The sequence below is a fragment of the Phoxinus phoxinus genome (assembly GCF_949152265.1).
Source record: "Phoxinus phoxinus genome assembly, chromosome: 22".
NCBI classification, from domain to species: domain Eukaryota; kingdom Metazoa; phylum Chordata; class Actinopteri; order Cypriniformes; family Leuciscidae; genus Phoxinus; species Phoxinus phoxinus.
This window is the reverse complement of record NC_136897.1, coordinates 6,112,987-6,127,878: the sequence shown is the minus strand read 5'-3', so window position 1 is coordinate 6,127,878 and position 14,892 is coordinate 6,112,987. Positions and strand designations below refer to the sequence as shown.

Genomic DNA, 14,892 nt, shown 5'->3' with positions numbered 1-14,892 from the left:
CCTCTTAGGGTCTTGGTCTCAACCCCTCAAAGTCTTGGTCTCAACACACACTGGTCTTGGTCTCAACCCCTCAAAGTCTTGGTCTCAACACACACTGGTCTTGGTCTCAACCCCTTTAAGTCTTGGTCTTGGTCTAGTCTCGATCTCAATTCCTCAAAGTCTTGGTCTCAACACACACTGATCTTGATCTCAACCCCTCAAGTCTTGGTCTAGTCTCTGTCTCAACCTCTCAGAGTCTTGGTCTCAACCCCTCAAAGTCTTGGTCACAACACACACTGGTCTTGGTCTCAACCCCTCAAAGTCTTGGTCACAACACACACTGGTCTTGGTCTCAACCCCTCAAAGTCTTGGTCACAACACACACTGGTCTTGGTCTCAACCCCTCAAAGTCTTGGTCACAACACACACTGGTCTTGGTCTCAACCCCTCAAATTCTTGGTCTTGGTCTAGTCTCAGTCTCAACCTCTCAGAGTCTTGGTCTCAACACACACTGGTCTTGGTCTCAACCCCTCAAAGTCTTGGTCACAACACACACTGGTCTTGGTCTCAACCCCTCAAAGTCTTGGTCACAACACACACTGGTCTTGGTCTCAACCCCTCAAAGTCTTGGTCTCAACCCCTCAAAGTCTTGGTCTTGGTCTCGTCTCGGCCTCAACCCCTCAAAGTCTTGGTCATAACACACACTGGTCTTGGTCTCAACCCCTCAAATTCTTGGTCTTGGTCTGGTCTCAACCCCTCAAAGTCTTGGTCACAACACACACTGGTCTTGGTCTCAACCCCTCAAATTCTTGGTCTAGTCTCAACCTCTCAGAGTCTTGGTCTCAACACACACTGGTCTTGGTCTCAACCCCTCAAAGTATTGGTCTCAACACACACTGATCTTGATCTCAACCCCTCAAGTCTTGGTCTTGTCTTGGTCTCAACACACACTGGTCTTAGTCTTGACTTGATATCGGTCTCTTGACTACAAGACTATTGTAAAGAAGCAATCAAATACAAATAACAAATATCAAGCAGCATAGACTCACTCCACACAATGTACAACATGGAGATTTACTTAAAGTACATCAAAACTCATATTTTATTTTATGTATAGCAATACAATTTACATATTAAATAACACTATAATAGAATGCTTTGATATAGCTTTCAACAAAAGAAAAAAAGAGAGAAAAAACAACAACCAAAAAAAAAAAAAAAAAAAAAAAAACAAGAGCAAAAATTCCTTTGTGTGTTATTCCAGATTACAAAAAGAGGATATGATGGTGACACCCACCTGCTTTGCATGGGTGAATTATTCTTACAAGAGCTATTCTATTGCACTTCTGGACAATGAAACAGATTTTATTTAGATTCGAAGGGGGGAAAACAAAGAAACACCACAATCACTGCCTTAGTTTATGATTGTTGTGAGTGTGTTTGGAAAATGATGTCAGCCACCTTCTGAAGGATTTGGGGACATTTTGTGTTAACCATCAATATGAGAACTAAACACAAAACTAAAAACAAATAAAGTTGATTTATATGAAAATATAAAGTTTGCGACTATATGCCAGGATACAAAGCTTTCAGAGAGCGATGGGTTAATGAAGCAACAAAAGATATGTACATGATAATGTAAATATATTTGCAAATGCAACCCACAAATAATGCTAGGGGAAGAAAAGGGAAAAAAGGGACACCACAGGACATAAAGGTAAGAAAAGATTTAGAAATGCAGCTTGTCACCTCCAATGACCTTACGTGATGTACGGGCAGAGTCAGAATATTACCCCAAATGTTGGAGAGATATGACTTCATTTTTCACCCTCCTTCTTAGGAGAAACAAGACAATGTTGGTCTTCTCCATCTTAACAGCATAACGATTTCAATCTTTCTAAAGCATTTCAAAAGACAAACAAAAATTCAACAGCTTTCTTCTTCAAAAGAAATCAGTAATGGTATACATTCTCATTCACTTGCAACATAAAAAAACAAACAAACATAAAGGTGACCAGTGAAACAAACATTTTTAGTGGAACAATTTTGACAAACAAAACAAAAATCAAAACAAAAAACATAAAACATAATTTTGCCTGTGGAATCATCCTTTTCATCCTTTTTCCAGACGCTTCCAAAAACATTCTTTTTAAAACTGCTTTACCCACCAATAAAAATAAAAACTTTCCCATGTGTTTCGTGAATGACAGTTTAGTCTTTGGTAAAAATTAATGAATCACGGGTCCCCTGTTTTTTTAAGACTGATTCTAATGTTACGTTAGCAAGGCCTTTGTGCTGTATGGCATGAGAGAACAGTTTATGAAATTACAGTAACCGTCTTTCCTAGCGTATCTGAGGATCTTCGATACTGTAAGAAGTCTGTTTAGTGAAGAAATGTTTAGACAGAGTCTACAGGTTTCTAGTAAAACCAGTCAATACCAAACACAACACACACCTATATCACACACATACACACACCTGCCGAGGTGAAATGAGACTGTACAGAAGGCATCGAGAGACTTGTATACATTATTCTCAAAGTGATGGGACGGCTTGTGACAGAGAACTACAAAAAAAAGGGGACAAAAAGTAGAGCAGTATAAAATTACAAAATGAAGTGGGCAAATAACAGGATTAACCCCTACATTATGAGTCCATAGGTAATGCGTCACATGATATCATTACCTGTCCGGTTGCACTCAAGTGACACAAGTAGCAGCTTGCAGCATAAAGCAATGGTGAAATCAAACCAGCAGGGGGCGCTAGAGAAGTCATGAGCTCTGGGGTCCTTCAACCGAGCGCAGTGACTGTGACAGTTAACATTTACAAAAGCACAAGTTATCATGATATACCATATATTCATATATATTAAAAGCAGAATATGAATCATACAAAAGTTCACAGTAGCTGTTTTAATACCACCTTTTCGAAAGTAAATATGGGTTTAACTAGAAGCATAATGAATAGATCTACTATTTGGGGTGCGAAAAATGATCAAAGCAAATAAACGAACCAAAACTAACAGTCCATATTGCTCATATGGTCTTTCCTCTGTGAATCGGACGTTTTGTGGCGAGTCTTCACAAGTTGGACGTGGGATTAATCTCTTTTTCCAGCTTCTGAGGTGTGCATGGAAAGACGTTTTTCGTCAGTGGCGGCCATCTCGCAAGCTTCGGAGAGCAGCTTTATTATGGAATGTCAAAACAAGGGCGTGACAGTGAGAGCTCAAGTGAGCGAGAGAGACTGAGTGTGGGCGAGATGGTGGAGTAGGCAGTAACACTGATAGTTTCATAGTGCAAACTAGACAGAACTGTGTTTGTTTTGTTTTGTTTGTCGTGAACTGAAAAAACGTCGGTGCAAATGTTCAGTAGGATAACATTAAGACATAAAATGGCGAAAAAATAAATATCAAAAACTTTTTATCAGTGTAAAAAAGTAATCAGGTTATTCTTTTAACCAAGAGTTCTGGCAAAAAAGGCCTCAGAAAAAGTCTGTCTTAGTCCTTGAAGTTTTACAAAGTTAGATTAAGTGCCTCTTCGGGGGCTTCAGACGAGGGACTCCATGCTTTCAGCCGGGTCCGATTCGTCAGACATGGCCATACTGCCGTTTCTGTCCAGGGACATGGGGCTGGATCCGTTCTCTTTCGTGCTTATCAGGCTGAGCATAGCTTTGTAAAGGTACTGGTACTGTTCCTGAAAAACAGAGGGAGACAAACAACATGACTATAGAATGGGGCATAGAGGGAAGTTTTGGACAAAATTAATGTTTTCTTTAGAAAACAAGATTTTGACATTTTCTGAAAGTTCTGAATTCTGAATTTTGCCTGATTTGACTAGGATGTTCTCTATGGCATTCTGGTCTCCAGTCCAGTAGGTGGCAGAAAACTCAACTTTTATGTTTGTGCGTAGAAATGTCAGAAGAAGCAGGAGAACATTTCCGTCACTTACTGAACTGGACTGTGAAGTGCTGGTGGTATACGAGGGATCACAGTTTTACTGTTAAAATGGATTAAATAATATGATCCCGCGCATAACATCCAGAAGAAAAAATAGATATCGTGGTCACAAATTAAGAATTCGTGGCCATGTTCCCTTTTTTTAGACAACGCTGTACCAATTCATTCTAATTCAAGAACGAATGAATACGTCGTGGGAATTAATTTTTTGGACACATCTTATTAATTTGTTCCTTTGTTTTAGGCCACATTGTACAACTTTGTTGTAATTCGACAATTAATAAGTCGTGTGAACGGATTTGTGGCCACATTTTATTTATTTGTTCCCTCGGTTTAGCCGAATGGTGACCACGTTGTACTAATTTGTTGCAATTTGGGAACAAATTAATAAGTTGTGCGAACATTTTTACCAACTGCAACATTAGTACAACGTTGTATGAATTCGTTCAGATTTGGGAATTAAGTCGTGGGAATGAATTTGAGGCTACATTTTATTAATCCGTTTCCTCGTTTTAGTTCAATCGTGGCCACGTTGTAATACTTTGTTCTAATTTTGGGAACAAATTAATTAGTCATATATCATGTTCTCTCGGCATGTTATGTATGGGGCTCTGTGAAAATAATAATTGCTGATCAATTTCATTTTGGTAAAAATTTGAATGCCCTTATTATTAAGCATTAAAGTGAGTGACAATTTACTGGCAAATTAAATTTACCCAGCCAGAGGTTCCTTTTGTATTCTGTAGAAGAAATAAAGTCATTAAGGATTGAAGGTGAGTGTGTGTGTGTGTGTGTGTGTGTGTGTGTGTGTGTGTGTGTGTGTGTGTGAACTAAACCTTTAAATATGACCAGTATAAATATATAAAGCTCAATACAAACACTTACAATGTCGGTAAAGACCCCTGGTCTCATGAGGTTGATCATCTTGGCCACCTGATAGACCCCCACGGCTCCTTCACTCTCCAGCTGCTGTGACAGTGTGGTGAGAGCGCATAGCATCCCAGCAGACACTGCACCAAACCTGTCCACACACAAACATTTACATCAGAATATATAAACATAAATGTTCTGCAACCCATTTCAGCTCTTAGGGTGTACTCGCACTCGGCACTTTTGTTTTGAAGAACACATGAGGAAAAGCGCTTTGGCTAATAGACTGTCTAATAGATTTATCACTTATGCAGCACAGCGATTTTCACGTGAAGATTATTACGGAGGCAACTGACGTTGATGGAGGAATTTGCAGCTTTACTCTCTAACTACGATTCATGTTCATCAATAAGGTGAAAACAGACCAGTTATAAACCTACATTTACTTCAACTTATTTATTTCAGTTAGTTACCGAAGCAACATTTCTCAAAGTTTTTCAAATTTTGAATCTATATATATATATATATATATATATAATCATGCAAAATATGACCAAAAATGTGCATGAGGACATTTTTGTTATAACTTTAAGACATGAAACTAAAGTTCTCATGAAACTAAAGTGTAGTGTAGTATAGTATTTATTTATTTAAATAAAAAAAGAAAGAAAAAAACATCTAAATAAATACATTACATAATAATAATAATAATAATGATAAAATAAATAATTAATTAAAACAAATAAATATAACCATAACCATATTTACATAAAACTGTGTAATTTATTACAATTCACCAAATTCCAAAGTTCTACTTTCCTTTCATATTATGAATTCCTTTTTATAGATCACAGTAAAAGTCTTATTTCATCTGATGTTCTGGCTTCTCTCTCTGACAGCAGTGCGACGTCTCCCACCATAAACACTATATTTAAGTCTATGGGAATCGCATCCATTACGGTTTCTATTGTTTGACACACTAAGGTGCTGTGATCCAATTAGCTCTAACGAGTATTCCTTAATTTCAACAGACATCACTTTGCAACAAAACGACTAACAATGGCCCCTTCATGTTTATTCATTATGTTAATGTGGTTAGCTTGCCTCATCTGATAAACATGGCGGACTAATTGAGCTTTTCAAAATGTGTAATGTTACTATGGTATCACCCCTAAGAGCTTTCCAAAAGATGGCAGTCTTAATTAGCATTGCGTTCATTAGCTGAAGATATGCTAGTCTGTCAAATGCTCCTCCTGCAGAAGCGGTTGACAGAAGCAGAGATCTGGCTCTCCTGTGGAGTTATTTCTGCGCTCACCGTCTCCCTGGTGTTTGACAGAGAGCTACTTCTGGCTTGAAGGAATGTGAACTCTTTGTAGTCTCGAAACGGAAGGGAAAATTGAGACTGCCTCCATCAAATTTCTAGAAGGAGCTGAACATGAAGGATGGCCAAAAAAAACTGACGTATCAAAAGCGAATGTTTGAGGATTTATATGGCTGAATTTGCTTATGTCTGCTAGCTACAAAAAGTGTGTATTATGTTGGCGATGTTAAGTGCGTACATTTGAATCAAGTCAAAACATGAAACTTTTTTGTAGTATGTTCAATTTCTGACATGCTACATATAATATCAGAGTTGATTGAATCAAATGTTTCTCTCAGTCCAACCCCTAAGGCCAGAGGCAGTTATCAGGCTTATACAGGTTTTCTAAGCCAAAGTGTAAATTAAAAGAGGCCAATTTAGATTAAAAGAGCTTTTCTTACTCATCATGCACTATAGTGGGTCCATCTCTGGTCATGGCCTCTTCTTTGATGACATTGATGAGCTCAAAGGTGCTGCTAATGGGAGCGTCGGGGTTCGGCCATTTTGGGCACTGAAAATGACGAACTTCTAAAACATAATCATCCTAAAGAGAGAAAGGAAGAGAGAGATTGTTTAAAAAAAATAAAAAAAAAGGACCACCATTCTCACAAAAATATTAAGTAGCACAACTGTTTTCAACATGGATAATAATAATAATACATATTTCTTGAACACCAAATTATTTTCAGACACTGAAGCTTTACCATCACAGAAATAAATGTCATTCTTAAATATATTAAAAAGGAAACAATATTTCACAATTACTGTATGCACTGTATTTTTGATTACTACATAATAGTAAGATGAGTTTTGGTCGATCGGATCACAAGTGGACGACGCTAAATACAGGTGTAAACGGGGTCTAAAACGTTTTAAGCTCGTCCACTTTCGACCACTTCCAGAGGTAGTCAAAAAACGCATTCATAGTGTAAACATGTGGTCGAATGTGTTCAAACAGCCACAGAAGACCGTCTGCTGTCCGCCTACTGACCTAATGCCTAAACATTACAGGAAGCGCGCTAGCTAGACGGGATTTAAACTTGTCTGCTGGAGACCCAAGTTTGGTTTGAAGATGAAAATGTACCAAGCACAATGTTTTCTCAGCATTCCTGATTTCTAACACACACTCACAGCGTTCGGCTGATCCTGCGGCTGTCAGAGCAGAAACAAAAGCTGATGCTCTCCGTATGTTTTTCTGTCGTCTCAACTGTGAATTACGCATGGTTTTTTTGTCCATTACATCGACCAAAATTCATCTTAATACCAGCTGTAAACAGGGCCTAAGACAACATTAAACAATCTTACCGACACAAAACTCTGAAAGGTAGTGCATATTAAAAATGATTTAATATAAATTATAGTTAAATGTAATTAATTAATGATATTATAACAATATTTATAATAAATATTGTAAATTCTATTATAATATTATATACAGTAACATAATATTAGATGAAATACATTGATATATTCTATATAGTTTCAATCCACATCTTTTCCTCCAAAGACAGACCTGTGTGGCCTCCAGGATGAAGTCGTGAATGATGATTTGCTCTTCATTGGAGAGACAGAGTCTGTCTTTACTGATAAGGGTGACTGTAAACGCCTCGCAGTTCATGGCTTCCTCTCGACTCGGCCAATACACAAACTCATCCTCCGCCTGCGGGAACAGACGTGCGTGAGCATCAACACAGACTTTCAGAAAGACTGATGCTCTTACAACCAATTCCCATAATTCACCGCTCACAATAAGACATCAGGTGACCTTGAGGAGCACAGTCTATAACATTAACTTCTTCCATCACTCAAAGCAACAGGGAACTCTACAGATGGTCCTGAATACCCACCAGGCCCTGGTTGTCTGGTAACATGACGATGATTTGAGCGTTGTGGTCCCAGATCATCCTCCAGAAATCTTTAGTGGTGTGAGGCAAGGGATGCTGGGTAATGATGAACTCATTGCTCCGGTAGTAGCCCTAGTAGTAGTAAGAAAACATTCAAAAAGCAAAAGGACCAATCAATTATTTTGGCTTTCAGAATACAACATTTAGTTAGATAATTTCAGTCACTTAAATAATACCCTTAGGGCTTAGGATATCATGTAGTAGTAGTTAAAAATGCTTAATTACAATGTGAAGTTTGCTGGTAATGCCTGTTTTCCCATTGTATGTATAAACCCTTTTTTTTATGTACCATTTGAAAAATAAGTGTGCACAAAACCAGTGCACAGGTGCTGTAAAACCAACATTACATCAAATGTTCATTCTTACAACCGTGAAACAGATCAGTCTTTCCCAGAACACTGAATGCTAATTTGAAATCCAGTACAGGTTAATGTTTAACTGTAGTGGGGGTGTTGAGTACTCACCATTATATAAGACGCATTGATGTAATCAGTGCCTTTCATTCCAGGCAACGGTGCGAGACCAACACGTGCTCTTTCCGCTGAGAGGGACAAAAACAGCCAATCAGGATGCAGCATAAGAGAGCAGGTCAGGGATGTGATCTCATTAGCTCAAACTGTGCTGCAAGCACAGGTTGGAAATATGTGTTGCAATTTGGATACTAGAATATTAGTGAAGATAATTATCATAAAGGGCCAAGGTATGAGAAAAAGAATAAAAAAGAAAAGCAAATGGCCACAGACACCACAGCACACAATAAGCACATTTAGGTGGCAACAGATGCTTTAATGCTAAAACTTGTCTTACATATTTTAGTTTATGTTACTCACATGGGACAACAGAAGAGTTGCGGTTCTTCTCTTTGTTGCAATCTTTCTGAGCACTGAAGCACTCCACAAATCTTGCATTGCACTGAGTCACCAACTGTACATAAAGGAAACATAATATTTTGTTCTTTATTTCAAAGTAGGACGAATACATCACATAAGACAAAGCCGACCTTTAGAATTCAACAGGATGGAAATATGTCCAGTTGCAGTCTATGTACCGGTACTAAACGGAGAGAATTTCAGGGCTCAATAAACAAAAAAAGGAAAGAAAAAAACCTGAACCCTTTTATTTTTAATAAAACAAAAGATTTAGATTCATGACATTAAAGTACTGCAATTCCAATCTTTGGAATGAACAGGAAGGAAATATGTCCCGCAGTTGTAGCCTACCAAAGAAAACATGATGAGGATTTATATTCAGGTTTTAAAGCCGAACCAAACAGAACCATAAAAAGTGAGAATTTCAAGGCTCAATAAAACATTTTATAAACTCATGAAATTCAAGCAGACCACATATCACACATTTTACCTACACAGAACCTGTCAGACTTGGCCTGTAAGTCACAGTGTGCAAACCAGGTATGAAATGATAAAGTATTAAGCGATAAAAGTGAACCAATTTAATTCAAAATTCTTCTCCGCATAAATGTGCAGTAAAAATATCTTGTGATATGCTAAAAATGTATCTCGCATAGCAGTCCTGCAATCAGCTTGGACGGAAATTGCTTGTCAAAATGACTTTGCATAAGGAAAGAGTCCCCACCTTGAACTGCTTCTCTAGTCGTGTTTTGGCCCCGGGGCCCGGCGTCAGGATGTTGTTAACGTAACTGTGCAGCTGACTGGAGGGCACCTCTGTTTCCTTACCAAGAATGGCTTCCATCAAGGCATCGTGGATGAAGATATACTGCTCCTAAACACACAGAGACGCTTAAGACACATGCTAGATGACACAAACAGGACAGGTTTGGACTGGTGACTCACCTCCGTTTGGACCAGGTAGTTTCTCTGAGTTCGTATATGTTTGAGGAAACCCAGCACATTGACTGAGCCTTTATCCTTCAGCTGTTGTAGCATGCTGTCAATCACAATGTAAGTTCCTGTCCTGCCCACACCAGCGCTGAGGAAAACCCATTAATAACATGTAAAACTGCCCTTTTTAGCCATTAAATGAGCCAGTGGAAGTGTGTGTGTGTGTGTGTATTACCTGCAGTGTACAAGCATGGGGCCCATCTCTGGAGTCTGTGCGGCAGAGGACTTCCTGACGAAGGTGAGCACAGGTAACGTGTACTCAGGGACACCCATATCCGGCCACTGAGTGTAGTGATACTGCAGAACGGTTCTCTCACTCTGACGGCCCTTAGTGTTACCCTTCTGACCCTGCAAACATCAACAGACCAAAGCCTCACAACTACACATGACTCGGCAACATACAAGAACAAAGAAGAACACAGACGTCTGGATATATTTTTGAGGATATTTTAGAAACTTGGCCCTAGCAAGTAGCGAAAAAAGGATGCTTTTACACAATTGTATCTGACAGTTATTTATACCCAAACACCCGATTAATAACTACCTTCAAACAAGCCTTACTTGACATTCAAACTTGCAGCACTGATGTGTGATACTATCGTACAGAAGCCTGTCAGCTCTTTTAAAACCAGACATTACCATACATGCATTTTTCCTTGTCGCATAAAAAAGTTGGCACCTAAACTCAAATCTAACAGGCTGCTATAAAAAGAGCCTTATTTCTTTGCCACCGGTGGCCTTGGTGTGGCTCTGCGTATTATGAAAGAGATTTGCAGAGAAAGCAGATCACTTCTCACTGACGCTGTGAAGGCCGGGACCTCGCATAAGCTCCTTAAGACTTTTCTCTCCGGCTTTTAATGCTCAACCGTGCCACAATCCTTCACACAGGTAAAGGAAAGCAGGTCAAACCCTACATAATTACTTTATGGATCATTCTATTAATTGAGTGCCTTTTCCAGTTTGATGAGGTGATTTTATATTAATATGGATGTTTATAAAACTATATCTATCTGAATAATAAACAGATTGTTTTTAAGTGTTAATAATTGCCTTGTGTAACAGGCGAGCAAGAAAGGCACGAGGAGAAGAGGAACTAATGCAGGATATTTAACAAGCAAAGCAAACAAGAACACAACAAACAACTGACAACCCAACACACCAAACTGTCACAGTGTCTGGTTTGTGTATTCCTGGTGTCCACTAGAGGTCCTCTTCCCCACGGTGTCATCCACATTATGAACTGCATTCCCCACAATCCTTGTCTGTACCAATCACTGTTCATTGCACTCAGCTGTTCCCCGTCATCATTGTTCCCAGCTGTTCCCTGTTTCATTGTTAGTTCTGTGTGTATATATACCCTGGTTGTTTCAGTCCTTGTCTATTATCACACCACTTCCGAGTACTGCTTTGTTGCCTGTTTTGTATTATTTTGGATTGCTTCTTTGGTTTTGACCCCTGCCTGGACTGTTTATGATTACGGATTTCCCTATTAAAGCTGCGATTGGATGTAACCCCTGTTTCCCGTGTGTGGATCGTTACACAAACACTGGGGCTTATCTACACAGGGACCTAGATTAACAAAACACAGGTGAGAACAATGAGGGACCAATATGGGGAACCCCCCCCCCCAAAAAAAAACAGTTTATGAAATGTATATCAAACACTAAATACAAAAGTCCAAAGAAGACACAAATGATATGACACAATGTACCATCTCAAGCTAAATGGGTTTTAAATGAGAACTTAGGACCCTCATGAAGGAAAAACAAATCGTAACAGGTTTGACAGTTTAATTTAACAAACAAGTCTTGTGGTCAAACTTGTGAAACTATAATGTACTTCATAGATACTTAATCATGGTAACAAGGTTTTAAATGTAAGGGTAGGCAATGTTTTCATGAACATTTTTTGATATACTAGCTGAAACTCTCACAACCTGATACCAACCAATAATGGAAGTGGTCTAAATATAAAAAATAAATAAATATATCTTCTGTGGAAGTCTCAGGACCAAAATTTTTTATTCTAATCATAGCATTCGGTTAAAAAATAAAAATGAATAAAAATAATTTACGTATGCTGCGTTAGACTAAACTGGGACTGGTCACAGCACTTGCATATTGTTGTCCTATTGTTAGTTTAATTGCTTCTATTGCTCCCATCATTTGTAAGTCACTTTGCATAGTGTCTGCTAAATGATAAAATGTACCTGCCTGTCAACCTATGTATTTACATGTTATGTTCATCAAATATAGTATTTGCTAATAGAACAAGGAGAGGTTAGAAATACATGGGTGGGGAAAGCTTAAATAAACAAATACTGGCTTTTTGTTCATGCGTTTCAAAAATTGTCTACCGGTATATTAACCAAAAGTTGACATCAGCTATTCATTGCTAAAGTGACTTATCACATACTTAGTAAATAATGACCAATTTTCATTGTGCTTTTGGTTTAAGTAGCGTGAGAGAGGCAGGCGAATTAAAAAATGCTTACCTTCTTTACTTTGGTGTTTCTGATAGTGAAGATGCGGAGTGTGTAGCACGCCATAACTTTGGTTCTCTTCAGCGTCACCACAATATTACCATATTCCTCACTGTTCTCTGTCGGCCAATACTGGTCGCATTTTCTCTGTGAGATGCACACGGAGAGGGGATAAGTTTAAAGAGGCCATATGAAACGAATGATTGTTCGATGATTCAGAAATTGTAATGGTTGTCATAACTCACTCTGCCTTTCTCCACCAGGTTAGTGATCATGACTATAATGCCAGTGTTCTGTTCCCACACCATCCGCCAGAAGTCTTCAAACGTGGATTTGAGAGGACCCTGAGCTGCGACGTAGGCCTTGGGTTTATTGTAGCCCTGTAGAGGAGAGAGATACAGAAATAAACATCACACACGGTCAAGTTATTATTCATACTGAAGCCCTCACATCTGCAGACATCACTCACATCCACATAGTTGGCATTGATGTAGTCACTGTGTTTGGAGTCTTTGCCTGCAAGAGGCCTAAGCTTCACTCGACTGTGGTCGTCTGGAGGAAGAAAGAGAGATGGACAGTGAGACACACGTCTGATGTCTGACCTACAGTCTGAGTCCACAATCAAAATATGGAATTCAAACATGCAAAAAAAAAAAAAACTGTGGAAACATTATGACACACAAAATGCTCACTTGAAACATTCTCAAAATATATAAGATAACAAGATCATCATCATGCAGTTGATGTCAGTAAAGCAAAGGGACAAGCCCAATGCTGGAAATATACAGTGCTGTTCAAACGTTTGGGAAGATGTGTTTTTATGTTTGTGAAAGAAATCTCTTGAGTTTACCAAGGCTGCATTTATTTGATCAAAATATAATTTTATTTTCAGGATTCTTTGATGAATTGAAAGTTCCAAAGAACAACATTGATTTGATACAGAAATCTTTTGTAACACTATACATGTCTTTACTGTCATTTTAGATCAATTTAATGCATCCCTGCTATAATATAGTTAGTAATGAAAAAAAGCGTATTTTCACAGGTGTTCTCAGACTTTTGGACCCCTACTGTATGTGTGTATTTCATAGAAAGAGACTCACAGGCTATGATGTTGATGTATCTGTTTTTGTGCTTGTTGTCAGGATGATTGGAGTGTTCTGATGTGATCTTCATATCTGCTGTGCAGCGCTGCACTTCCTACAACACACACACACACAAGACATCATGAATTTCATTTTCTTTTTTTTCAGCATACAAAAAAAACTCTTTTTTTTTATATACATAACATTTACAGAGCAGGGAAGAAAGAAATGAAATTTTCCCCAATACTCAAACCAAGTGGCATCTGCAAACAAACGATCCTTTAAGCTTCTTATTTTTTGTTCCTCAAGTTCACATAGATGTACAAGCAGAGTTACCACCGGTGAAGTTTACATTTATTCATTCATCAAATACTTAAGTGCTTCATCTAATATAATTTAAATCAATTCTATTAGATGAATCACTTGTTAGGCATCTGATGAATGAATAAATGTAAATGTAAACTTCACTGGTGGTAAGTGATCAAATACTTTTTGGATTCATTTTGAACAGTAATTTTTGAACAGTCAGCTTTTACAGTTTGTTTTCTAATACAATGATATTCATACATTGTTCCATGTGACATACAAGAACTGTGCATTTACACAAATGCTGTCTAGTTTGCAGGTATCATGTACAGCAGGCTCAGCACTGCTAACATCCTGAGGCTGATCTCTCAATAAACACACCAACACATGACGCAGTCTGTTAACAACAAAAACGTTGAGACATTTAAGTGATGTACTAGAAAACAAGAATTGGCTGCGTGTGCATTAGTTGGATGTGTGTTTGTATTGCGTTTGGAGGGTGTGTGGATACGGTCGTTTAAAACCACAAGATGTTTGAAAATCTGCCAGGGGCTGTTTTCAATGACTCTCTCATCTACACACACACACCTGTGTGGTTTCTGGTTACCTGTACCTGAACTAACCCCACTCACATTCTGAGAAGAGCTGCTGCTTCACACAAGGTCACAGGATAAAGTCAGCATTTATGTGAGCATGGTCCACCACTGTCAATTCTAGTCATGTGACCTGTGATGTCATATGTGATGCTGCTGGTATTACGTGAGATTTTTTTTTTGAAGTCATCAAGAACAACCCATTAACTAACCCATTTTACTTCCTTAAGTGAAAAGTATTCAACAAGAAAACAGTTACATTGGGAATTGATTGGATGATGAAAAGTGTGCTTTCCATTATCTGAATGCAAAACAAGTAAACATCAAGCCTGCTGGGAAATGAGACGATGAACTAGACGAGGAGGCTGAAAGTCAAGGTCACCCTGGAGAACATCTCCATGTACAGTATCTAACATGAAGAGAACATCAAGACAACAGAGACGGTTTTTTTTATTGACCAAATGTCCATGCTAAACTACAATAAAAAAAATATTTTTTA

At 38.4% G+C, this 14,892-nt stretch overlaps 1 protein-coding gene across 2 annotated transcripts in view; it reads right to left on the bottom strand.

Annotated features, from left to right (window-relative positions):
• Nucleotides 1-1,040: 1,040 nt before the first annotated feature.
• The window catches only part of ptprga (protein tyrosine phosphatase receptor type Ga), a 280,191-nt gene continuing 266,339 nt past the window's right edge, over nt 1,041-14,892 (bottom strand). For both annotated transcript variants that reach the window (XM_079597964.1, XM_079597965.1), the window contains exons 16-29: nt 13,513-13,609; nt 12,879-12,961; nt 12,655-12,789; nt 12,422-12,556; nt 10,103-10,275; nt 9,880-10,015; nt 9,662-9,808; nt 8,899-8,992; nt 8,533-8,609; nt 8,012-8,140; nt 7,678-7,824; nt 6,566-6,708; nt 4,820-4,955; nt 1,041-3,671 (exon numbers count right to left, since the gene is read on the bottom strand). In XM_079597964.1, coding sequence (XP_079454090.1) covers nt 3,525-3,671; nt 4,820-4,955; nt 6,566-6,708; nt 7,678-7,824; nt 8,012-8,140; nt 8,533-8,609; nt 8,899-8,992; nt 9,662-9,808; nt 9,880-10,015; nt 10,103-10,275; nt 12,422-12,556; nt 12,655-12,789; nt 12,879-12,961; nt 13,513-13,609 — 1,779 coding nt within the window. In that variant the 3' untranslated portion in view covers nt 1,041-3,524. The remainder of the gene's footprint in view (nt 3,672-4,819; nt 4,956-6,565; nt 6,709-7,677; nt 7,825-8,011; nt 8,141-8,532; nt 8,610-8,898; nt 8,993-9,661; nt 9,809-9,879; nt 10,016-10,102; nt 10,276-12,421; nt 12,557-12,654; nt 12,790-12,878; nt 12,962-13,512; nt 13,610-14,892) is intronic.